Genomic DNA, 27,592 nt, shown 5'->3' with positions numbered 1-27,592 from the left:
CCACAAAAAAGCTAATTATTCGAGAATACTAACCACGCTCTATTAATTATTCATTCCAATGGAAAACTATCTTCCGGAATATTACGCGTAGTGAATATTTGCAAATATATTCAATCGTATTTCACAATTTGCCAGGCAGTTTGAATCACTGAGTTTAAGACTGCCGGGGAAAGTCACTCATTATTAATTCTTAAATAAGCAGATGATAACTTTGGGATCGCTCAGGTATCTATTATTTGAATCCGAACCACAAAACAGTAAAGGTAGATGATATCCAAGAAAGGCAATCTTAAAAAACATTCAAAACTAGCGAAAGTGTTCGGGCATATTTTACGTAAGTTACATGCGTTCAAAAATAATGCAAATCGAGTTACATTTAAAGATTAAAATGAGGTCATCAAAAATAATCGAATGTCCACGTTATATTCGATCTATCATCAAGAAATTCTTTCATTTTTTTGGTCTACACCTCAGTTGGGAAAATTAATTCTTGAGCGACAGCCTGACAAACTACTTATGAGATGGACTCACTATCTCCCAGGATACAATCATTTTTATCAGGAAATAAACACGCGTTAAGTAAATTACTACAAAAATATTACCCTGAACATAGATACGTTAAAAATTAAGTAAAAGATCAACAATTCTTATAAAGAATGCATCCAAAAAGAATTAGATTAATTATTTAATAATAAATAAAACATTCAATTAAAGTTGTATATTTAAAAAAATAATACAGGACACATAAATGAAGGCCCTTATTTTAGTAGGAGGTTACGGCACCCGTCTCCGTCCCTTAACCTTGTCATGTCCTAAACCAATGATCGAGTTCTGCAATAAACCCCTCGTCCTCCACCAGATCGAGGCTCTTGTGAAGGCAAGTTCCCCTCGTGGCGAATATGGCAGGCAGGCGTAGACCACGTCATTCTGGCCGTGGGCTACCGGGCAGAAATGATGGATGGTGAGGTCACAGCATGGCAACAGTCTCTGGGCATACGAATAGAAACTCGTGTGGAGACAACCCCTCTGGGCACGGGTATGTCCTCGTCTGTAAGCAAGCCGGTCCAATTGCATTCAGCGCGGACGTTTTGGGGGAAAAGGACGAGCCCTTTTTCGTGTTGAACAGTGACATTGTGTGCGAATACCCGCTCGCCCTGATAGCCCAAGCTCACGCTAAGCACGGAATGGAGGGCACTGTGGCTGTCACGACTGTCAAGGACCCCTCCAAGTTCGGAGTGCTCGATTTGGTGGAGACTCCCATCGGCACCCAAATCGAGCGTTTCGTGGAGAAGCCGTCCGTGTTTGTGTCCGACAAGATCAATGCAGGAATATACGTCCTCAGTCCCCGAGTCCTCAACCGAATTCAGGTTGTGATTGTCCGTGTCCTTCAAGACGAGACCCACCTCAATCGAGAAAGAAATCTTCCCCAAAATGGCCGAGGAATCCCAACTCTACGCGTGTCACATTCCTGGTGTTGTCGAACCATCAGTTTGCCAGGTTTTTGGATGGACGTGGGACAGCCACTGGACTTCCTCCAGGCAACCCGGCTGTGGTTGGAGCACAACCAAGTGAGCAGCACACGGCCCGACGTGACCATCCATCAGCCCGTCCTCATTGTAATCGTCCACTCATATTCCAGGACGACGAGGCTGTTATTGGGGCGGGGTCAGAGATTGGTCCAAACGTGACCATTGGGAGGAGAGTCACTCTCGGTGCTGGAGTGCGCGTCCTTAACTCTGTGCTTCTCAATAACGTGTCTGTTGGGGACTATTCGTTCATTAGCGGATCTATCGTTGGGTGGAGCTCGCAGATTGGTCGATGGGTTGTTTTCGATGTTATGTTTAGGTACGGATTGAGCCCGATGCTGTGATTGGTCAGGACGTGAGAGTTGTCGACGAAATATACATTAAGGGTTCCACCATCCTCCCAAACAAGGAAATATCTTCCTCATTCTATTCGCCCAGCATAATTATGTAGATAACCCGTTCGATAACCCGTTCTTTAATGTGCTCACACAGTGTCTGGCAGAGGTTTAAGGAGTGTTCTATCCTGTGTTCAAATAACTCATTTTCCTCTCTCCATAAATTGTTGAGTGTTTGAATTGTCCCCTCAATGACAGAGGGCATCATCCCTTTATTTTTAAGAAATCCAGCACCAAACAAAGAAACTAAAACATTTGTCAGTGCTCCTTTCAAGGCGATGAGTGATATTGTTCATTTATTAAGACTGAATGGCGATTATTGAAAAAGAAAAATTTATTACTTTAATAAATATTGCACGTATTCAAAGTAAAGGAATAGACTTAGTTTGGAATCACTCAATTTTTATTTATTGTCCGTGATTTAAGAATATTTTGAATTACTTGTAAATTATATTTTAATTAAAATTATGTTTTTCGTAGGCCTCCGGTCTTGTTCAATTGTTTTACAGGAATTTTTGGTAATTAGAAAATTAAATGCAATGAATCGGGCAATTTCACTGAAAACTATCCCCAACTTCACACACCAACTAACTAGTAAACTGTGGACGGACAATAAAGTAATGTTGTGGGTGGGACAACGCAGGATGACGATTCTGAAGATGACATATTCCAGGATGAATTTGATTTGGATTATAATCCCCACTTTCCCATTGGTTCATCCAGACGAGTTGAGTTGATGGCTAATTCCACCCGCCTGGACCTAGTTGGTTCCATTCTGTTTAAAATATCACGGAGGTACATTATTGTGGTCACTGCTAGTAATTTCCTGGAACGACTGACTGCCGGTTCAGTGTTTTTAAACGGGGGGTATGTGAGCAAAAAGTCAAAGAAAGTGGGATTATCAAGTTGACTGATTAGATTAAGCGAGAGGACGTGCTCGACCTGATTGTCGATGAGTTGGATCACACCGTTTTAGCCAAGAAGGCGGTTATCATCAACACGTCCTACAATATGGAAAATGAAAAGTATTGTGTCAGTGCTCGTGTTTGGAACAAGGCTGTTGAAATTAATAGAGATTGTCTATGATTGTTTACATTACTCCTCACTTATCGGAGATTGTAGGCATATGTATTCCCCCTATTTTGGTATCAGCAAGCCAAGAGATTGGAAGTACAACCATGTTGGAAGAAAGGTCAAAAAACTGCAGACTGGTGGATTTGGAAACATCCCCCTGTTGTATCCTCACACTTCCGTCCGCTTAGATTATTATTCAACCAAGGCCACCGTCTAAAAACCCAAAATAACTAATCAGGTCCAGCTTCTTTAAGGAGGGTTCTCATTTTTCCCTGAAGTTCTTCCCTTGTTCCCGCACATGTTTCGTAGGGGCGCGCCGGGTGTGTCGTTTCGAATGTCGTCCCCACGTTTCTTCGCAAGATCTTCTCAAAAGTTGCAACATTTAGGTGTTCGTTTGGTTCTTCTAGAGTTTTGCAAATTTTTGACTAAATTTTCGAAATTTTTTCCCGATTGGTGTAGCTGATCGTATTTCCCCACGCTGGCAGGTGTAGCTAATTGTAGGTTCCATTTACTGCTTATAGACGGTTTGGCGAGGTTAGTCCACTGTCTGCACTTTCGAAGGAAAACTCTGAGTATGTTGAGTTTCTTTATACATCTTGTGATCACATCAGACATATGGGCGTCGTATGTTATTCCAGAAATATTTTGCAATTTTCGGAATGGTATCTCCACATCGTTTAAACACAGCTTTACTTTTGCTTTCCGAATCTCTTTGCTGAAGTAAGGGAGGTATTAATTGACTTTCCTGGACTTGTTGATAGTCGGTTTATTAATAACCACCTTCAGAACCGTAGAGGTAGTTTTTCAGCTTTTCTGCTGCTATTGTGACCTCTTGATTGCTAGGGCAACCACAGTATTATCCACATTGAAGTGTTTAACAGCATTGTCAATTGAGTCGTAATCAAAATTTGTCAGTGCTTTATCAATGTAGCGGGTAAAGTTAGCCCAGTCGGCATGGTTGTATTCGTATTTCAACGTGGGGCTGCTTTTCTGAAAGGGGATTTGATTTGGACTCGTATGACTATATGGTTATGGTCGCTCCGTAAGATTGCGTTTCAATTAGTGAGTGACACCAGGTTAGCAGATCAAAGAGTCAGTTCGGGCGAAGTAAGTTTGTCCTTTCTCTTGTGTGGGGTTCTTTTGTTCAAAGACAGATTGTTGAGAATGACGAGGTTGTCAAGTTGCTCAAGCAGGGGCTTTCCCTTCGAGTCAGGTGTTTGTGACTTAAGCCACTGAGGGTGTTTTGCGTTCAGGTTTTCGCAAATAAGAAAGTTATCAGGTTTGTCAACCGGGAGATCCAGAGAAAAACTTTTCTGGCATGATCCAATTGGCGGACATATTGGTAATAAGTAAATTTCCAACTGGAATAGTAAATGGAGAAACCTCTAAGCATTCATTTTGGTTTAGTTTAGAGTTAATGAATGCGGAACTCTCCTCGTAGTTAATGGATATTTGCGTCACGACAAAAAGAGAACCACACGACGCATTTAAGCTGGTTGTCCGCTTATATAATTTGCCATAAATTATTTTTGTGGGTCCGCTGAGCTATGGAAACAAGTTGTACTTGGCCGAAGATTCCAATTATTCCTACAGTCAACAAACTCAACTGTTTATGACAGCATCGGCAGTACTAGCCAAGACAGATCTGAAACTAATAAGAAGTGAACAGGTGGTTTCGTTCAATTCGATTGTCGAAGCAGCTCAAATTGATTAAAACAGATTGAAATGAAAACAATAAAAACATAAAGAATATATTTATTTTTTCCTGTTCTTCCCTCCAAAAGACTTGTGGAGTCTTTCCTCGTCCGCCTTCTTGTCATTATACAACTGCAACTTGTCTAGAATATACAACTTGGACAACCGTGGAAACTGACCATAAACTTACAATCTTTGTCGACCAGGGATTTGAGTTGGGCAAACTCTACAAAGAAGGAGGACGAATGTACTGTTCATATCCAACAGAGGGGCTTCGAACAGTCCCATAAGTCTCTTATATGAGGCAATGGAACCCTCCATTCGACGGACCACTTCCCTGTTTTGATGAACCAAGTCCTCCTCCAACTCCTCGAGTTCCCTGAGAACACGGTGATGGTCAGTCCACTTGTCGGGGAGGTCGGCCTAACAGTGCTGACACAACACAACATTGGAGGAGGATAAACAGTGCATGTCCACAGGGGTCGTCTCGGGGGGCTTCGAGTCGAGTACATTGAGACTGGAATAGAAGAGGGGGCATACAAATTGGCATATCCCAGAGTGTTTATTGTCTGCTTGGTCGACGTCTGCGTGGGTGATATCGTGGCGATCTGCAATGCTCGGACACCCCAACCATGCACGTGCGGATATTGTCCCCCGTGAAGGAATCCCTCAACACGGATGTCAGCTTGGTGGCCCTGAAGGGGACGTGTGCCCCTCTGTTGACGAGTGCACGAATGCATTCCTTCAGTGTGAGCAGACTCGTGTTTATGTCCGAGGCCTCTCTCCGAATGTTGAAGTCGTTGCTGTCCATGTCCGCAGCTCGCTCGTTCCCGGCCAAATCGATGAGTGATATTTTGCCATGCACTGCCGACGAGTTGGGTCTGGGAATGTGGAGGGGACTCACTTTCTGAGGACGATTTGGAGGATGGCGTGGGACCGAGAGGAGTTGGCATTCATTTTGGTCTGGCCGGCCGACCTGGATAGTCAACACACCCTCACCGATTACTCGTCCCCCTCCCGATGTGCCGGTTCAACTCCTCCACACTGCTCACACACACCTCCGTCAGTCCCACCACTTGGAACACCTGATTCTTGTCCTCCAACAGTTTGAGTTGGTTGTTCTTCTTGAGCAGGTCGAACACTTTTGTGTTGTAAATCTCGAAAAAGCTGAGGAAGGCGACAAATCTGCCGCGTAGCTGACTAAACAAATCAAGTGCTGGAATAGTGGGGGAGTACAACCAAGCAGGGTGTATATCCCACTCTCCTTCCCGACTGCCCCCTCCATTGTCTACTGTCACCCCACACTCATACATATGTCTTCCCACTCCCCGTCTGCCCATATGTGAAGCACGTCGCCCGGCCCCCTCCCAACATTGTCTTTATCAACGGCTGCACTGTGAAACTGAGTGTGAGTGGAGACAATACTGGTAGACTAATTCGTTGGTGGAGTCCTCGTCGAACACATAGTCGAACTCGTAGGTGTGGTTGTCCAAGTACTGCGTCCTGTCCACTTTGTATTTGTTCTCGTGCACGACCACCCTCTTCTTGGTGGGCACAGTCACAATGTCCACGTCCCCCCGGGCCAGTTCTGCACTCAGGACACCCACAACCTTGGAGGGATATCGGCCTCTTCCTCACACACGCACAGATCGTGGCAGGCTGGAGGGGGGCACGCATGTTGAGGGGCTTGTAGTCCACCTTGGCACGGAACTCACTACCCTCTCATGGACGGACATACTCTATCATCTGCACCAGTTGTTTGTGCTTGGTGGGCACCCCCGCCGCCCTGCTCGCCCGCGTGTCTGCTCGTCTTTGGTTCCGCAGCTTCTCTATCTTCTCGATTTCCTCCACCACTGGGGACTTTTTGCAGACTGGGGACATCTCCCGTGGTCGGTGGTTCCTCATTTCAGGCTTGTTTTGTGGCACTTTGGAATGTTCTGGAATAAATGAGTACTCTACTTTTCTCAATGAGATGCGGGTTGAGGAGGTACAGATCACTCAGAGTAATCTCCTTTTCTAGGATGGCGTCCCCCTCCCTGAACTGCACAGTGGCAGTCCCCTCTTGCTCGTCTACTTTGAGGAGAGTGGCCTCGTGGACCTTGCCTTAATGTCTAACATTCGGTGTGAGTGGTACCATTCGACCGTCTAATCTGAACCAACTGCCCAGCATACGACAATGCCGCCATCTCACTAATGACAACATTTTATTTATACTCAATTTAATTTTTATGAACGAATAATATTAAATGCATTTACAGTAATCAGGGAATGGACAACAGAGTTGTTATCGCCACTTTATTGTCCGCTCTGTCATCCACGTAGTGACTGGTAGACGACGGGCCTGTTTATACTTGTTTCCCAACCCTGAAAATCTACTTGGTTAAATTGATTGCTGGTCTGCTGGCTACTCGCTCAAATAGTCGAGACATATTAGATAATGTTAGAGGACATTAAGTGCTGTTTCTATTGAAGGCCTCAGGATGACAAACGAGTATTACTCTGTTGTAGATGTCAAAGATGAACCAAATGTGCGTACACACATAGGTAATGCCCAAGGAAACAAGAACACAATTTTCAATGCTGTTCCCCATCTTTTCATTATTCCTGATGATTGAGGGGATTATGCTGTGCCAGAAACAGACAAGCACGAGCAGGAGCAACGAAAAGAGAATATATCTGTCCTGACAATCAGTATTCAAGCCACAACTATAAATGTGAGATACGAAATTTGTGGGAGGTTTTGGTTAATCACGAATTTGAAGGTGACAGCAGTGAGAATGAGCGTGAACGTCAGTTGCAGTCGCTTGTGCACATCGTTGGGAGAAACCGAGAAAGTGGCGAAGGAGAGTGAAGCAATACAAAACTACAGAGTACATCTCAATCACCACCATTATCAGAAATCCGTTCCAAAAGTAGAAGAGGGAGCGTCTTTCGGCCTTGCAGGTGAATGACATGGAGGGATGCATTATATTCGACGACTGCTGGATTTCCTTTTTATTTGACCCGGAGATGGTGACTGAGTCTTGTAATATCCACTTCTACAACCATGAACCAGGCTCACTGACTTGTTTGTCAAAAAACAGTTTTGTATCGACCGTGCATGAACAATTCGTGTCAATACTCAACTCCACTTCCGTGGTCGAGTGGTGACTCATTATGGTCACCGTAAAGTCCTACCCTATTGCCCCTCACTAACCTGAATGTCGAATGGGAAATTCTCCAGTTCCAGATTTTCCCAGAAAACTCCGAGAATGCGACATTTGGCGGACATGAAAATGTCGTCGCCCATTTTCTGCATGTATGTCTTCCACCCATAATTCTTTTGTTCGAAAATAAGGTTTTCCGGATACAACATGGGGCTCCAATAATTGCACTTATCCACACTGTAAAGATTATTTTCTTCCATGAGAATATTTGTCTATATCAAAAAACTACTTCATTCACAATTCCAAATACTGCATATAGTTCTGGTTCCCGCCACTTGGCTTCGATCAAAATATCTGCACTAAATTGTTCTTTCACAGTGTCAATGTCTCCAATCCGAAGAAAACAAACTCGGAGGTAAATTTTTCTCTAAAATAATTAGATCGAGTCAAACCATCCTATTCTGAACCATCGCTCGATCCAAATAATATACCAATCTTAATTAAGGTTCATACAAAAAAGTGATCAATGTTGTTAGCAATCACATTCATTAATTATTTTAGCAAACAAACAAACATGTATTTTTAAAACCATTTTCTTGGGTCGTCCATGGAATGAAGACGTCTGTCACTGTGCAGTTGGCAATGTAGTTATTTGTATTATCATTAATATAAATAATATACAATGCCATTTTTGATGTCCCATGATTGCAAATAATTCTGGAAACAAGATCAATGGGTGTACCAAACTATGTCTCTTCTGTTAGACTAAAATAACAACCTCTCTCCTTTTGTGATGAAAGAGGTGTTTGATACTTTGCATTCAACAAAAACGACATAATTTCATGGTCCAGACAACATCCCGGTTATTTTATTAAAAAAGCTTGTTTAGTTTAAAACACACACTGATGGATTTGCGAACACACCACGACACTTAAAAACAGTACTCTGTTCCGTCGACATACACAAAGCCTTTGAATCTGTTTCAAGGAAGATTGTATCAAGGAAAATATTTCAACCATAATTTCCAGGGAAACTCAAACTATGGATCACCAACTTCCTAAGTGGACGAAGAGGTAGAGTGTGCATCGGATGAAGTCTACGTTTTCTATTCAATGAAGTACATCAGGATCCCCCTCATCCCTAGCCATATTTAATCTCTCCCTGGAAGATTTTTCATCCCTTACGGATAATAACGATGATTTTATTTTATGCGGATGACATCGCATTGCCTTCACAGGATCGGGAGATCGAGAAGGCCACTGAAAGGCTCCAAGCTAACCATGATCGGCTCAACCCTTGGCTAATGAGTAACCGGTTCGTTGTGACGGTGATTAAATAAAGAAATGCTAATTTGGTAATCTTTAGATTTGCCATCAATATGCTCTTTGGGATTAAATATTCCATTCTATACTTTTTTTACTTTTTCTGCCAGTAAAAACGTCTATTAAAAGCTGAAGTTAGTTAGTTAGTAGCTCCGAACTCCCTGAAACGGTGCACAGCGTGGGTAGGTCGCTCCCAGAGATCTCGGAGCGCTGCGCGTGGCAACGACATTGCCAGTGGTACAGGACAGGAAAACAAATACTGAACGGAAATTGGATTGAAGTTACACACGAGGCAGGGCCTTCTTTCGGGTTTTTTCTGTATAATCGTGTCCAATCTAAAGGTGATGTCCGCAGAAAAATCTGGTGAGAATCACACGTTTCTTTTTTGGCAATAGCAATTCTGATTCATTGATTCCCGGAGTGGTTTTTAAAGTATTTTGTTTAGTAATAGTCTCCGAATGTTTTAATTCAAGAAATAGATTATTCTGATAAAATTTTAATAATTATCAAAATTTATTCACAAAATTTGAACGCTATTGAAAAGTCCATTAAAAATTATTCTTGGAGCGAATTCACTCGCGGATCGTTTATATCAAAAAATGAAAATGATTTAATTTTTTCATTTGTATTTTTGTCAAAGATTTTGGCTTTTAAATAAAATTAATGCTCCTATGTTGATAATGATCATTTCCTAGCATATTTATTTAATCTTAAGAACAGTTTCTTAAGAAATTGTATCATCGTGGTATTTTCTGTAGTTCATTGTTTATAGAGCAATTAAATATAAGATTCTCTAAATTATGTAAATTGATATGTGAAAAGCGTAATCTTAATAATAAAATGGTATGGTGTGTGTCTGTCTGTCTGTCTGTGTGTCTGTCTGTCTGTCTGTCTGTCTGTGCACACCCACATTCAAATTGTTACAAACCAGATCAAATTGTCAAAACCTTCCCTTTTGTAGTTATTCGATAATGAGGCACAATAAAAGGTTGATATCCTCTAAGAACCTTCCTGTCAAAAAATTTTAATAAGAAAGAATATCCTCGATGATGAGGTCCCCCAAAACCTTCAAGTCAATTTTCTGCGTTTTTGTTAAAATGAACAACAAGAAAGTCCTCGACTCACATGATGTGGTCCCCCAAAACCTTCAAGCCAAAAAATTAAAAAAAATTATTTTCTGCGTTTTTGTTAAAATGAACAACAAGAAAGTCCTCGACTCACATGATGTGGTCCCCCAAAACCTTCAAGCAAAAAATTAAAAAAATTATTTTCTGCGTTTTTGTTAAAATGAACAACAAGAAAGTCCTCGACTCACATGATGTGGTCCCCCAAAACCTTCAAGCCAAAAAATTAAAAAAATTATTTTCTGCGTTTTTGTTAAAATGAACAACAAGAAAGTCCTCGACTCACATGATGTGGTCCCCCAAAACCTTCAAGGTAAAAAATTAAAAAAATTATTTTCTGCGTTTTTGTTAAAATGAACAACAAGAAAGTCCTCGACTCACATGATGTGGTCCCCCAAAACCTTCAAGCTAAAAAATTAAAAAAAATTATTTTCTGCGTTTTTGTTAAAATGAACAACAAGAAAGTCCTCGACTCACATGATGTGGTCCCCCAAAACCTTCAAGCTAAAAAATAAAAAAATTATTTTCTGCGTTTTTGTTAAAATGAACAACAAGAAAGTCCTCGACTCACATGATGTGGTCCCCCAAAACCTTCAAGCCAAAAAATTAAAAAAAATTATTTTCTGCGTTTTTGTTAAAATGAACAACAAGAAAGTCCTCGACTCACATGATGTGGTCCCCCAAAACCTTCAAGGTAAAAAATTAAAAAAATTATTTTCTGCGTTTTTGTTAAAATGAACAACAAGAAAGTCCTCGACTCACATGATGTGGTCCCCCAAAACCTTCAAGCTAAAAAATTAAAAAAATTATTTTCGCGTTTTTGTTAAAATGAACAACAAGAAAGTCCTCGACTCACATGATGTGGTCCCCCAAAAACTTCAAGGTAAAAAATTAAAAAAATTATTTTCTGCGTTTTTGTTAAAATGAACAACAAGAAAGTCCTCGACTCACATGATGTGGTCCCTCAAAACCTTCAAGCCAAAAAATTTAAAAAAAATTATTTTCTGCGTTTTTGTTAAATGAACAACAAGAAAGTCCTCGACTCACATGATGTGGTCCCCCAAAACCTTCAAGCCCAAAAATTAAAAAAAATATTTTCTGCGTTTTTGTTAAAATGAACGACAAGAAAGTCCTCGACTCACATGATGTGGTCCCCCAAAACCTTCAAGGTAAAAAATTAAAAAAAATTATTTTCTGCGTTTTTGTTAAAATGAACAACAAGAAAGTCCTCGACTCACATGATGTGGTCCCCCAAAACCTTCAAGCTAAAAAATTAAAAAAATTATTTTCTGCGTTTTTGTTAAAATGAACAACAAGAAAGTCCTCGACTCACATGATGTGGTCCCCCAAAAACTTCAAGGTAAAAAATTAAAAAAATTATTTTCTGCGTTTTTGTTAAAATGAACAACAAGAAAGTCCTCGACTCACATGATGTGGTCCCTCAAAACCTTCAAGCCAAAAAATTTAAAAAAAATTATTTTCTGCGTTTTTGTTAAATGAACAACAAGAAAGTCCTCGACTCACATGATGTGGTCCCCCAAAACCTTCAAGCCCAAAAATTAAAAAAAAATATTTTCTGCGTTTTTGTTAAAATGAACGACAAGAAAGTCCTCGACTCACATGATGTGGTCCCCCAAAACCTTCAAGCCAAAAAATTAAAAAAAATTATTTTCTGCGTTTTTGTTAAAATGAACAACAAGAAAGTCCTCGACTCACATGATGTGGTCCCCCAAAACCTTCAAGCTAAAAAATTAAAAAAATTATTTTCTGCGTTTTTGTTAAAATGAACAACAAGAAAGTCCTCGACTCACATGATGTGGTCCCCCAAAACCTTCAGGTAAAAAAATTAAAAAAATTATTTTCTGCGTTTTTGTTAAAATGAACAACAAGAAAGTCCTCGACTCACATGATGTGGTCCCCCAAAAACTTCAAGGTAAAAAATTAAAAAAATTATTTTCTGCGTTTTTGTTAAAATGAACAACAAGAAAGTCCTCGACTCACATGATGTGGTCCCCCCAAAAACTTCAAGGTAAAAAATTAAAAAAATTATTTTCTGCGTTTTTGTTAAAATGAACAACAAGAAAGTCCTCGACTCACATGATGTGGTCCCTCAAAACCTTCAAGCCAAAAAATTAAAAAAAAATATTTTCTGCGTTTTTGTTAAATGAACAACAAGAAAGTCCTCGACTCACATGATGTGGTCCCCCAAAACCTTCAAGCCCAAAAATTAAAAAAAAATATTTTCTGCGTTTTTGTTAAAATGAACGACAAGAAAGTCCTCGACTCACATGATGTGGTCCCCCAAAACCTTCAAGCCAAAAAATTAAAAAAATTATTTTCTGCGTTTTTGTTAAAATGAACAACAAGAAAGTCCTCGACTCACATGATGTGGTCCCCCAAAACCTTCAAGCCAAAAATTAAAAAAAAAATATTTTCTGCGTTTTTGTTAAAATGAACAACAAGAAAGTCCTCGACTCACATGATGTGGTCCCCCAAAACCTTCAAGCCCAAAAATTAAAAAAAATATTTTCTGCGTTTTTGTTAAAATGAACAACAAGAAAGTCCTCGACTCACATGATGTGGTCCCTCAAAACCTTCAAGCCAAAAAATTAAAAAAAATTATTTTCTGCGTTTTTGTTAAAATGAACAACAAGAAAGTCCTCGACTCACATGATGTGGTCCCTCAAAACCTTCAAGCCAAAAAATTTAAAAAAAATTATTTTCTGCGTTTTTGTTAAATGAACAACAAGAAAGTCCTCGACTCACATGATGTGGTCCCCCAAAACCTTCAAGCCAAAAAATTAAAAAAATTATTTTCTGCGTTTTTGTTAAAATGAACAACAAGAAAGTCCTCGACTCACATGATGTGGTCCCCCAAAAACTTCAAGGTAAAAAATTAAAAAAATTATTTTCTGCGTTTTTGTTAAAATGAACAACAAGAAAGTCCTCGACTCACATGATGTGGTCCCCCAAAACCTTCAAGCCCAAAAATTAAAAAAAATATTTTCTGCGTTTTTGTTAAAATGAACAACAAGAAAGTCCTCGACTCACATGATGTGGTCCCCCAAAACCTTCAAGGTAAAAAATTAAAAAAATTATTTTCTGCGTTTTTGTTAAATGAACAACAAGAAAGTCCTCGACTCACATGATGTGGTCCCCCAAAAACTTCAAGGTAAAAAATTAAAAAAAATTATTTTCTGCGTTTTTGTTAAAATGAACAACAAGAAAGTCCTCGACTCACATGATGTGGTCCCCCAAAACCTTCAAGGTAAAAAATTAAAAAAATTATTTTCTGCGTTTTTGTTAAAATGAACAACAAGAAAGTCCTCGACTCACATGATGTGGTCCCCCAAAAACTTCAAGGTAAAAAATTAAAAAAATTATTTTCTGCGTTTTTGTTAAAATGAACAACAAGAAAGTCCTCGACTCACATGATGTGGTCCCCCAAAACCTTCAAGGTAAAAAATTAAAAAAATTATTTTCTGCGTTTTTGTTAAAATGAACAACAAGAAAGTCCTCGACTCACATGATGTGGTCCCCCAAAACCTTCAAGGTAAAAAATTAAAAAAATTATTTTCTGCGTTTTTGTTAAAATGAACAACAAGAAAGTCCTCGACTCACATGATGTGGTCCCCCAAAACCTTCAAGGTAAAAAATTAAAAAAATTATTTTCTGCGTTTTTGTTAAAATGAACAACAAGAAAGTCCTCGACTCACATGATGTGGTCCCTCAAAACCTTCAAGCCAAAAAATTAAAAAAAATTATTTTCTGCGTTTTTGTTAAATGAACAACAAGAAAGTCCTCGACTCACATGATGTGGTCCCCCAAAACCTTCAAGCCCAAAAATTAAAAAAAAATATTTTCTGCGTTTTTGTTAAAATGAACGACAAGAAAGTCCTCGACTCACATGATGAGGTCCTCCACAACCTTCAAGCCTCGTGAGGCCATTAATTAGCTTAGCTATCTTTTTTCGATGACATAAATTCTTTTTTGTTAAATTTTCGTTAAAAAAATAAAATAAAATCTCTAATTGTTATCGACCATGAATAGACTGTGCAATTATCAGATTTTGAAAACCACTAAAAAGGAAAAAGCAAAAATTATTAGAGATTTACATAATTGATTCTTTTTAACTGCCGAAACTGACAAATTCGATTATGCTACTGTTTAGATTTCTTAAAAGATAGAGGCAAATAAAATTTAAATTAGTCATGTAAATTTCAATTTGCCTATATTTAAATCTCCTTGATTTAACAGGCTTTAATTTTTTTCCTTATAATACTACAAAGATGAAGCTGATTATCATTTTCTTTACCGAAACAGACAAGTTCGATTATGCTAAAGTTTCAATTCCTTTAAACATAGAGGCAATTAAGTATAATGGCTTTGATTGGATAATACACTTTACATAAATTTCACTAAATAAATTTACGTAGAAAATTTAATATAAATTACTGATTCGCGTTTACAAAATCATAAGAATGTCCTATAAAGAGAGATCTGAGAATGTTAACAAACAAGAGAATATGAACCATATAACAAAAAAAGAGAAACGAGGGAAGATGTGCTTAAATGGTGAGGGAACTTAGACAACAGCTGAACAAGGTCAGGACTGCTGTTAGACTCAACTACGGGTAATAGAATTATGCATTCTAGGTTAATTGTTTGGGATGAATGTACGATGGCTCATAAAGGCGCATTCAAGCAGTTGACCGAACATATAGAGATATCAAGAATTGTAGCGACCATTTGTTTGGGGGAGCATTAGTTGTATTGGCAGGTGATTTTAGACAGACGCTGCCAATTATTCAAAGAGGGACGCCTGCGGATGAATTGAATGCCTGCCTCAAATCGTCATATTTGTGGACACACGTGAAAAAGGTAAGCTTAGATGTAAATGTACATGCACATTTACAAGGCGTTAATAGCATATTCCCACAAATCCTTCTAGATATTGGAAATGGGGCAATCACTTCAGAAATGCACGACCAGAAAATTAGGCTACCGGAAGAATTATGTATTTTCGTAGAAACAGCAGAAGAATTATTGAATGCCGTCTATTCCGAACTATCTGAACACTACGTGAATTTCGACTGGCTGCGTGAACGAGCTATATTAGCTCCACTTAATGATGAGGTACTTAATATAAATTTAGATTTATTAATGAAAATCCCTGGCAGAGAAAGAATATATAAATCGGTCGACGTTATTATGGACCATGAAAGGGCCTGCGATAGATTTAAGAGACTACAATTTCCGCTGAAGATAAGTTTTGCAATGACAATAAACAAGGCCCAGGGACAGTCTTTAAAGGTAGTAGGCTTATTTTTAGAGAACGAGTGCTTTTCACATGGCCAGCTGTATGTGGGGTGCTCAAGGGTAGGTAGAAGAGAAATTTATTTATATTTGCCAAGGATGGACGGACTGCAAACATCGTTTATCCACAGGCCTTAGAATAAGGTTATATCAAAGCAGGTCGCATTTATATATCTACATAAATTATAGTTATTTAAGGAAACTGCGAGCGTAGCGAGCAGGGCCTCCGCAGGAGCTAGCTCGCAGTGAGCGAAGCGAACTGCTGAGCTAGTGACTTATAAACAATCTTTGTCTTGTAATGTTAGTATCGATTAAAGTATAAATCGAAAGCATTGCATATTAAGATTATCGATATAAGAATTTCGAAAGTTTAATTGATTTGTGCCGAATAATGTATATCCATAGAGATTACTAAATTTGTGTATATCAATACATACAGACGTACTTTGATAATGCCAATTGCAAAGTAAATTCATTCGTTATAGATTTATTAAAACATATGTTTTATTATAGCGTGGTCTGAGAGATATATAATAGCTCAGTTTATTTAGAAAAATTCATCCGAGTCCAACTGGCCAGAGGATGATCAACCAGGAACAAATAGATGCACTGATTCAAGAAGTGTTGATTAACACGAAAATCTCAGAGCATTTTGAAGATGACGAAAATAGAAAAGACCGCGACAGTTTGGAATTTCTGAAACAACTGGACTGTCCAATATATGTCAAAAAAATAGTAAGGTTGAGGACAATCAATTAATGACCTCAGAGATCGAATGATAGCCGAAAAGCATATCACAATACGCAAAGATAAATCAAAATATAAAAATGTAACAATTTTCTGACTTGAAATTCCAGTTCAAAGCGACATCGCAAAACCAAATTACAGGCCGCTTTTCACTTTTTTCAGGAATACTCCGACGCATTTCTTGTAATGTTGAAATTTATTTTTTAGTAAATTTTGGGGTTGGGATCAGATCTTATTTTGTACTGATAAAATTTTTATTTTACATGAACTTTTTTTCTGCAATCATCAATATTATTTTCACATTCATACCAAATCAAATCTTGTACTCCAATTATGATCCCTACACTGCAGCAGTGACAGGACTAGAAACTCATGCCTTCAATTTGTCACGGTCGTGCAGCGCGTTGTATTCCATTAATATAACATATACGGCCGTGGCTCTGATCCAAGATTTCATTCAAGGATCGGTAGACTTGAAAATATATTAAAGGGTTGGATGGAGAATTCCGGCTTATTCTACGGATATTATAAGGGCGTAAATAGTGACCTGAGTAGTTTACTGGGAATCAATTTCACATACGACATGTCAGTCGCTTACTTGATTAATTTATTTGCCTACTACCTTATTAGTCTGATAAGCCTTTCACTAAGGTAAGATGCAATACTCTCGCCATTTCAGCATTAATTATTCGGTCAAAAGTCTAATCAAAGAGAAATCTCAGAAAATTGGACAAAATGTTTTCTCTGGCTTTGTTTATGCTGGAAAAGATTTCATTCAAACAAACAAGAAAGTAAACGAAACAGTGACAAACAACCTAACATTTGAGATCCTGGTTAGTATAGTAAAAACAATCTTTTTAGGACTGTCTTAATGAACAAAATGATTTGGTAAGAAGGCAAAATCGGTCAATTTGCCAAAAAATAGTTTTGTATTCAAAGCGAATTCTAATTAACTTGTTCGTCCTCGGTCTTCTTGGAGCAAGCGGATATGCGATATACTATGTCTATTCGTATTCCCTCCAAGTCATACTGCACAATGTTTAGTTGTAGGTTACTAAATCTGGACAATACCTCATTGATAACCCCAACTACAAACTGTTTATCGAATATGCTCCTTCACTGACATTGGTCTTGCTCAACATCATCATCCCGATTATTGTCGAACTGGTCGTCGTCTGGGAGGACTACTTGGCCAGAACAGAACTCAAAGTAGTTCTCATGAGGTGGTGCAATATTAGTAATGCGGACAGGACTATTATTATCAAACTTGCGTCGTTCTCAATTCTCATATACACTCTTTACAGTCAAATCACTTGCCAGCCAAAAGACTCGTGTTATACCAGCACGGGGAGTTGTACTGCAATCACGGTAAGGGTGACGGATATATGTGAAGTGCTGGGAAACATACGTCGCCCAACAGTTGTACAAACTCTTGATTATGGACTTTATTGTCTCAAGTGTGTTGACAGTTGTTGTGGAGCCTTGCAGAAAGTTAGGCATGTGATATTATCTCTCTACAGATGCTGCAGTGGGAAACTACTCAAACCCCCAGAATTTTCAATATTAAAAAATGTTTTGGATTTAATTTACAACCAGACAATTGCTTGGTGAAAATGGAGATTAATGTTTAGGATCGGGGCGTGTTTTTCCCCACTGTTTTCAGCAATATGTGCCATCAAATATTTGATTACGTTTTATTTAAAACTAGTAAGAATAGTGTGGACTATTAGATATCGATATACTATTTTACAGTCCCACAAAAGAAGGCCTACGTCTCCTCGAACATAATGGGACTATTCCTTGTATTCTTGTTACTAATGTACCTCATTTTGACAATCCCTATATCCTACATTATATTCAGGTATTATTGAAACTGGTTTTCCAGCCAAACACCCTCGAAAGGTTGTGGTCCATTTCGCGAATATCCCACCATGTTTAGTAGTCTGTCCACAACCCTCCTGTCCATTAATCTATATTTCTACGATTTTCTGAATTTCTCCATTTCCGCGCCAGTAGTAGTCTTTGTTCTGCTCATTTTGATGTACGATGCTAATTATATTCTCCAGACTGGTCTTGGCATATTACATAAACGTGGTCAGCAGCATGCGATTTGTCATTCGCAAGTTGAATCAGAGCCTCTATAAAGAAGTGCGGAGTAAAAATGTCCTGATGATGAGAAAATAATTTTAATATAATTCTACTAACAAATAAGTACCCTCAAATGCTCTCACCGATTGTTTGTAAGGATAGTGTTGAGTTGTGGAATAGTCCACAGAAAACATTATCGCATTATAATAAGAAAGTGGCATTAAGAAAAATTAAATGTTCGAAACTGCTATTTTGGACAAAATGAAAGACAGGATGTCCTTTTCGTTCATATTCTTATAATTTTCAATGGAATAAACCTAAACCGTCACCGCACGGTTCAATACTGTGGAAATGTCAGAGAGGGACGAATGCTGTCTCAGTTTAGTAGTTGTAGTGAGGACACCGTCAATCTCCCGAGTATACTTTCTTAAAAGTTCTTCGTTGGTGGAACAAATAAGCACATTGTCACCCCCGTCGTACCCAAAGAGCTTGAGGGACTCGGAAATCTGATTATCAACACGAGGCACTACATTGCGTCTTCCCGATAAATTCAGAAGGACTTGGGTGGCAAACGATTTGGTGATCAATTTGTCTTCTTTTTCGAGAATGGTTGCCTTGAGACAGGCACTGAGTAGTTGGATGAGGTCATAAACCTCGAATTAAGAGAAATGGAATACCAATTCAGATTTGACGAATATCAAGTTGTCGTCGAGCAGGTCTGCGATGTTGAGGACAGTGTTCAGCCCACGAATATAGCAAATGTAATAAGTAGGGAAATCGTCACTAAGTTTGTACGACTCGATCATAACTATTTAAATACGTTGCAAATATTATTTGGTTGGTCAATAAAATTAAATAGAATGGAATGTGAGGCCGCGGTGGTGGAGCCGGGACGGAGAATATCCAATTATAGATTCAAAAAGTCAATAATCCAAGTAAGGTTAGAGAAGGGGAGGTGTGTTCTGCTGATCAGTCATGTCAACGCGAATGAGTACTCCTTCCTCCTGGTACCCCCCTCCCCTCACCTCCACAGACCAAGGACAACATTTCGGGTGTCTACAACAAATTCGCCAACCTGGGAAAGGCCTCCATTTCCTTCAAGAACCCAAACCGAAGTGTGTTGATTAGAAATGTAAGCTCTGAATGGAGCATGCAGGCCCCCCCGGAGTGCATCACCCCCTTCCTCGAACACTGCAGGGACTTGAATGGGGAGGCAATACTCGCCCTCTTCGCCGACCTGTCCACCCGAATAGTCAGCCAGACTGAAGTGGTCATAACCAAGGACGAGTACTCAGGAGGGGGAGGCAGTCTGGAGAGGGCAGTTCTGAGGGGGTGTTCGGAGGGGTTCGTCCACTCATTCCTCACCCCCCTCCGCCATCTGACGGTTCGGGCGTGTCCTCACTGCTAGTTCTGCGACCTCTCCAACAATGAGTTGACTCAATTCCCGTGCTGTGCCACTTGCCTGCCCCTCCGCCACCTCATTCTCTCAGACAATGCCATTTCACACCTCCCGGGACTCGTCTGCCGAGGTACTGGCCTTTCTCATTGCAGACAGACTACAACAGTCCTTGCGGGTGCTGGAGATTGCCCGAAACGTGGTGGAGGTGGTCGACCCACACTTCTTCCTCTTCCGCGAGTTGGTTTCCCTCGACTTGTCCCACAACCGACTATCAGTGGTCCCCGACTCTCTCTACCACCTCCGTAACCTGCGGTTGGCCCACAGTCCTGAAATGGTAGGCGAATTGATCTGAGTTCGAATCCACTGCGAGTGCTCCCCACTTTTGTGATGGAACCCTTTTCTCAGCCACTCACACCCATCTATGACCAAATCACAGTCCTCCCTCCTCCCCACAACACTCCCACTCACGTCCTCTCCCTCAAGGATTTGTGTGGCCGAAGGATTCTGAGGATTCACTTCCTCAGTCAACATCCCACGCCCGTCGTCCAACAAATCGGGTCCTTCCTCCTCGACAACTCATCCCCCCACACTCCTCTCATCACTCGTCTTTATTTGCTGGGGGCCAGTGCCTGTGTGTGCGGGGAACCCATTTTGACGGGGCGGTATTGGAGGAGGCCCAGTGAGAGAGGGGAGTCATTCGAGTGTTATTCCCGTCCTTATTGTTCCCTATCATGCTCACTGTCGTGTATATGAGGGTGTTTGTTAAGGAAAAGAGGGACATTTACAACGTCTTTAAAATCTTAATATCCTTGAATGAGTGAGTGAGGACGTGTGCCTTGAATAGAGCGTCGTCCACAAAGTGAATATTGCACACCGAACAGTACGATTCCTGCTCTTTCGAAAGCACGGTCGTCGGTGACTTATTTAAATAACCAGGAACGACCAGTCCCGGTGATTTCTGAGGCGTTCGGGGAGATCTCAGTCGATTCTAAGTAGGGTGACCATACATGACCAACAGTCCGAAAATGTTTGCCATTTTTGGATGTTTTCTTGGTGGGGGTAGGACAGTTCTTCCCGATTGCCTCCAACACGTTGTAGTGGACTGAGTCCATTATCCACGGAGGGTACTTTTGTGGGAGAACGGCTGGAATGTGAGACAGGGACAGTACTGTCGAAATTGATCGAGTTGGTCGACTTGTACTCGGATAGTTTGAGGTCCAGCCAAATGGCAAAATCAGAAAACTGTTGTTTGTCCATTCGAGTGTATATTTTTCTGATTACTTGTTTGCTGTCGTCGAGTATATTACTCATCAACAATCGATATAATCCACTAAACTAATTTACACACGCGGGTATTTAATAATATTCAGTTCAATATTTATTTTATAGATTGGATATCCACACGGGGAAACAAAAAAGGATAATTGAAGTGACTTTAGATACCTCCGTCTGCTTTGGGTGAAGACAGTGATCACTCATCAAAAAGAATGTGTTTTAGGTAAAATTAATTTCTCAATCAAATATACGTTTGTGGGGGTTAATGCGCAATAGTCGTGCAGGGGACATCAAAGTGTCCTCTCCTGTGGAAGGCTCGAATTCTGAATTAGCAATAAGGTCAATATGCACGATTTGTATACCTTAAATAGCGTATTTAAAATGGATTCCGAATAATGAAAAATATATCGTAAATAATTTCATTTCATGTATATTATAATCAATATCAATCAGACATTGTGAGTTACAGTGATGAGCGCCAAACGGTCCAGGCAGGAAGAGTGGTCATCCTCCAACGATTTTCCGGGCGACCAACCCGCAATTGACAAAGTATGAATTGCGTAATAACAGCTATCAGAATATTGATTTGCGACAACAAAACTGTTCATCTCCGAACAGGGTAATGACTATAATAATCACCAGACTCCCCTCACAGCCAACTCCCACGCCGCAGCACAACTGTTCCAGCACATCTACGACAAGAGAGGGGCCCGGAAGAGAAGACTCGCCCAGGAATTCATTATGCAGCCCTCTATCCAAGTTGGCCTGTCCCGCTGTAGACAGGAACACGATATTATCACACGACCGATGGATCTGCGGACTATTGCCAGGAATATTCAGGATAACAAGTGCAGTCTGGCACGCTGTAGTCACGACTTGTGCACTGTTTTCGACAACGCACTCCTCTACAACCCACCAGACTCCCAAATGGCCAAAGTATATTCGATATCCCCAACAGGACGCACGTGTCCTCAAATGTCTGGTTGAGTCATTCCGCTCAGTCGAGTCGCCCCAAATGTGAGGACTGTGCATAACCTGCAGGGGGGGCTGTTCTGCCTATCGAGATGTGGCCGACCTCTGTTCTGACGAGGACGGGTCGTCGGAGGAGGGCAGGGAATCATCCGACGAGGCAGACGAGTCGTGTCCCTCCCTCTTCCAACAACTCACATTGCTGATTCGACAACGCCTGGACAATCTGTAGACATGCACATTCACTGTCAGGCCGACACAGCAGGTTGGGAGAGTGGTGGACAGTCTGACTATGTTCGAGAAGGAGGAATGTGTCAGTTTGACTCAGATGAGACGACTCTTCTCCAGTTTCCTTCAAAAAAACCAAATGATCGACGTTTGTGTGGTTGGGTGAGACAATTAGAAGAACTACTCACTCTCGACTGAGGCACAACAACTATTCGTGGAGTATGGACGACTCATTGCCTACCTGGACAGCAAATACACTCAAATCACCCACGTGCCTCCCCCACCACACAGTTAGGGACTCTCCGAGGAGTGGTGGAATGGGCAGTCGATTGATCTCCCCACAATTCGACACAAAATAAATTCTGGACAAGTGCTGATAGTATTAAGTCGGCAGTACTCCCACGTCAATGAAATGGTCGACGACTTTAAACGTGTGATTGGCCATTCCCCCACTCCCCACATCTTGGCCACGCGATTGGACCAAATAAAGAACGAGCAGACTCCCTTCTCGAGGTGGAGGAGTGTGTGATTGGTAGAATATACGCCAAACGGGCGAGGGAGACGACTCTGTCCCGCATTTACAGAGATCTGAGGAGTGTGCGCGACGAGTCCGGCCGGAGAATATCGACTCCCTTCCTAATCCTCCCTTCCAAACACGTGATATTGCGAATGACCAGAACAGACATTCCCCGACTACTACGACGTGATAACCAGTCCGATCGACATGGCCACCATCAAGTCCACCAAATACCCGCACATCGACACAGCCTTCGCAGACTACAAGAAAATGTTTGACAACGCTCTCCAGTACAACGACCCCCGGTCTCAAATATATCGAGTTGGCGTGTTTTGGGAGGCGTAGGACGCACTCACTCTCTACGCTCTTCTTGTACAGCATGTGGCCCAGTACTACCGTTGTCAGGGCCCAGTGGTGGATGCCCGAATGGAAGCCTTCCGCATCCTCGTGTCCCTCTTCGTCGACACGTACAATCTGCGGGTGGTGGTTGTGTGTTGAGCATAGTCCGAGGGGGGTGGTGACGACGAGTGCGAGTTCCTGACCGATTTGTATGACGACGAGTTTGACGTGTTCGCCCAGACTCAGTCGATCGAACACAAGTTGTGTGCTGCTTACATTCTCAGGGATTACATGAGTTGGGACAGGATTTGCAAACACTTGTTCGAGGTTGTCCCCCTGGTCTATATGCAGGGACACTACCGAAGACTGGACGTGTTCCAGACTGACGTGCTCACCACTCTGGAGTACGGACTGGCCTATTCACAGATTGACTCCCAGGTAGTCCCCCTTCTCCATCAGATGCACTCCAACTCCATCAAACTCCGCAAATTCTTTTTTCGACGACGTGACGAGTTGTGCCACAACTTGCTATCGTCGCCGGCCCTTCTGACCACCCCGGACAATGACCCTTTCCTCATGTCCACTCACGACACGCAGTCTTTGGATTACGTCACTCACCAAACAAGTCGTTACTCGTCCGGCAGTTTCGTCTATTATTTCAAAAAGTGGTCGACTCTCTTAATTCCGAGTACTGGGTATAGACGTATTCTCGCGGTGTCCTCCCTTTATGCCCGGAATGGGGCTGTCTTCTTGTCCGGCACTTGCTTCTGCTTCCCAAACGAACTGTACAACCTGTGTGGAGGGGCACTGCATGTCATGTTCATGCCACAAGTAGTCCCCACACTCATCCCTAGGAGGTGTTCATTGTGGGCAAACAAGAGGAGGTGCTTTTGGACTGCGTGGAAGGACCCTGTTTTGTCATGTTCATGAGTGACTACACTCACTTCTTCCCACCAGTTTTGCGTGACTCTTCAATGTTAGGACTATAGCACGGATAATATTCACGTCTGTGAGTCTTCCTACAGTCACAGCAAAAAGGAGATCAAGAAAATTAAAGTTTTCTCTCATTTGCCAACACAGAACTGGAAACTCACTCCCAAAGATGTTACATTTTCTCGGAGGAGCTCAGAATCTTCTTTTCCACGTTTTGAGTTTAATTCGACTTGCTTTCCCTACTTGTCGGACAGTCATGTTGTCCCCGACTGATTATTCCAGTTGACCATTCACCTCAAAACTGAGGAGGGAAGGAGATTCTATGCACAAATCAACTGTCCTGGTTCACTTGGACTTGTCCGACTGGGTATGACTGGGGTGGCCATTTCAGGGAATGTCTACGCCTTCTCCAACGGGGAATCAGATAAATTCATTTTCTGCCAACAGATTTTCATGTTATTCGGTCGGGTCATTTTAGTGACGCGACTGACAAAATTGTCATCGAGGGTCTTTTCTTCGAGCCGATGCAACAAGAATTCCCCATTCCTGGCCAACCTTCGAGCGTGCATGTGGCGGTGACTACCCACCGAGTGCAATGTTTGGTTGCCTCAGTAAAGCACCGTGTCGAAGTGATGGGTGCAAATGCATTTTCGCAATGTGAGTGTGGTGTAATATTCCAGTCAGGACAACCGAGGTGCCCAATGCCCGTGTTTTCGTATGTCGTCATTCCATGGACAGTGAACGAGGACTTGTCCCTCTTTCAGCCGACTACCAACTCCCCAAAGCATTTCCCCATTCTCCATTTGTAGGTGTTTGGTGCAGCACAGAATAAGTCCTACAGAGAAGACGAAATCCTCCACTTTGGGGAACCATTCGACCTGGCAGTAAGTCCGTCCATCATCTGTCAGCAATTCACGGCGAGCGACCAATACGGTGGGACGTGTTTTCTGGGGAATCCGTACAGTCACCAGCTGTATGGCAAATATCCTGATATTCCCAATTCCTTCATTGCAGATGCCACTTTTAGAGAAAAGAAGCGGCCAGGGCGGAAGGTGGGGAGTTTTATGAATAGTCGTATTAGAGAAAAGTAGTCGATTTGGGTGTTTCATTGCATCCGGCCAACTCGAGGAGTACTGATGCTATCCCACATGGGCATTTCTATTCCGGGAGGCCCTCGACCGTCGATCCTCAAAGGCATCCTTTCCCACGACGTGCCCCCGAAACATCACGTGACTCCCCCTCATTCACAGTGGAACAAGTGCAGAAGAACCAGACCCAGTCATTGGATATTTATGCAAAGTAGGTTTATTCACTTTCCCAGGTTTATTGACATGATGAAAAGTAAACGAAAACACATGAGTGACTGGGATCTCATTAGGAATTTCGACACCAAGTCAATCAAGTCCCCAATCGACATGCATAAGGCAAAAACGTGGTTGCGTGAGGATATTGATGGAATAAGTGAGCGGGAGATCCTCCACAAGTTGATTGAATATCGCAAGCAACTTGTTAAAGACTCTCTTGAGATTGCAGCTTCCATTAATAAAATGTGATTTGTCCATCTACTCTATTTAGACGTGTGGTAGCAAATTGTTCATTCAATTCTGTAGGGGTCTCAATTTATATTATTAAAAATATTTAAATTGCATTAAATATTATTAGTCTAATGGTGAATGCTGATTTCATTAAGAGAAAACATCGCCCTCATATCTGCATAAAATGTTCTCAAGATGTGCATCCTCTGTTGATGACCACCCCAAGCCTCCTGTTTGACCAACAAGTTAACCATCATTTCACAAGTGTCCGCCACATTGATGTGTAGTGTCCATTCGGGATGTCTCAATCCCAAACATGTGCTTTCATTTTGACGAATTGGGGAATAGTGGACCAGGACAATTCATGGACGTGGTTCCTTCGATCGTGTCGAGTTGCATGTCGAGTGACTGTCCTGACATGTTCATTGAGTGCGCCAATGCATTGTTCGACACAACTGACAAATTGGACTTTGAGTTCTTCGGGAGGTTTGTGGGAGGTTTGGGGAGTTGACCATTGAAAGTGATATTCGTCACCACCTCCCTTCACTCCAACACACAAACCATCGACAAACTCAAGGAAATGACTAAGGATGTGTACGAGTCGGGGAATTTGATCAGTCCGGGAATTCCCTCGACCTACATTATACTCATCCCACCACACTCCACTCACTCCCCCACTCTCCTCCACGCTGTTTCATATGTTTTTGGAGACGTCCATTTAATCGGTGCCTCGGTAATCGGCCTGATTATACTCCAGGACTGTTCTCTGTTTGGGGACCTGTTCTCTCGCTTTGCCCACTCACAGATCCTCCCTTGGCTGGAAAAGGAGTTCGCTGCACTCTCTTCCGTGCTAGCAGGGCGGAGGGGATTCCAGAAATCAATCATCACTGCTGCCAAACGATTTTTTTCCCCGTCCAAAACTGTTTTTGGATCAGTCCTGACTGAGTCGGGGATTACTCGGGCAATGTAGCACCAACTGCCTCACTCCCAGTTTCCCCCCTCAGTCCGAGGAGATGCGCCTCAAAAAATGGGCGGACTTGGCCTTCTCCTTCCAAATGTATTCATTGGCCAACGAGGCCTACGCCTTTCTCCGCAAAGACTTCCACGAACAGCGCTGTTGGGCGCAGTACGCCCACGTGCAGGAGATGCACGGACTGTCTTCATTCCTTGCCCCCGAACTGCCCTATTCCATCGAGTCCTCCGTGCTCGCCTGTTCCTGCTACATGAACACCTGCAAGTGTGCCCACCCCTCTATTCAGGGACTTCCGGCGAGCATTCCGTGCGATGGTGTACCGGCTGCTCTGCGCCTCCCCCGATGACCTCGTCGTGTTCTCCAGGGAAATGCAGTTGCTCATAGAAATGGTACTGTCCCCGTTATATTCCAGAGTGACAATTTCTTCATTACTGCCCTCCTCTCCCGACAGGTGGCCCTTCTCTGGCGACAATCCTTTCCACGTCGGACTGCCAAATACTTGTTCCACATGATGAGTGCTGCTTTCGGCTTCAAACAAATCCACTTTTCCGTTCGACTGTGTGCTCTACGTCTAGGAACCCCTGGCGAGACACATTTTGTCCGAACTGTACTATATTACTCCCTCCACCTGGAAGTCCATTGGGGTGTGTATTCTGGCTCATCGGTAGAAGGCAGTCACTGCTAATTATGTCCGTCTGGGAAACTGTGAGGCCACGCGAGCCCGTCTCTACGCTCGCCTGATCGAGTTTGGGGGGGAAAACACGGACTGTCAATTCGAGTACTTGCGGGAACTGACAAAGATGATTGTGTCCATGGAGGATAAACCATTGACGAGTCTCCTCTCCATCCAACTCGAGGTGGTCGCATATCTCCATTCCTTCGATAGTTTGCTTAATGTCCTATTCCAGCTTACAGGGCGTCCTTCTCTCCAGCCACGGTAGACGTGTTGACAGACTTAAAAGAGAGTGTCTACCAACACTACGTTGGAGGT

General features: G+C 41.9%; 2 protein-coding genes and 1 pseudogene across 2 annotated transcripts; 2 read left to right on the top strand and 1 right to left on the bottom strand.

Moving 5' to 3' along the window:
• Window positions 1-1,184: 1,184 nt before the first annotated feature.
• Window positions 1,185-1,688, top strand: LOC118761061 (probable mannose-1-phosphate guanylyltransferase 2). Its single transcript, XM_036498710.1, has one exon. It carries the CDS (start codon window positions 1,185-1,187, stop codon window positions 1,686-1,688), a length of 504 nt encoding a protein of 167 aa, XP_036354603.1.
• Window positions 1,689-7,140: 5,452 nt separating this feature from the next.
• Window positions 7,141-8,984, bottom strand: LOC118761060 (annotated as a pseudogene).
• Window positions 8,985-16,786: 7,802 nt separating this feature from the next.
• On the top strand, window positions 16,787-22,094 carry LOC118761059 (transmembrane channel-like protein 7). The gene is given in 6 exon segments (XM_036498709.1): window positions 16,787-16,996; window positions 17,046-17,136; window positions 17,207-17,681; window positions 17,725-17,836; window positions 18,098-18,206; window positions 21,726-22,094. Coding segments are annotated over 6 exon segments (1,311 nt in total). The 5' UTR covers window positions 16,787-16,841.
• Window positions 22,095-27,592: the final 5,498 nt, after the last annotated feature.

The sequence above is a fragment of the Octopus sinensis genome, unplaced genomic scaffold (assembly GCF_006345805.1).
Source record: "Octopus sinensis unplaced genomic scaffold, ASM634580v1 Contig07101, whole genome shotgun sequence".
In the NCBI taxonomy this organism is placed as follows: domain Eukaryota; kingdom Metazoa; phylum Mollusca; class Cephalopoda; order Octopoda; family Octopodidae; genus Octopus; species Octopus sinensis.
Note: the sequence above shows the minus strand (reverse complement) of the source record. Positions and strands in the feature narration are given on the sequence as shown.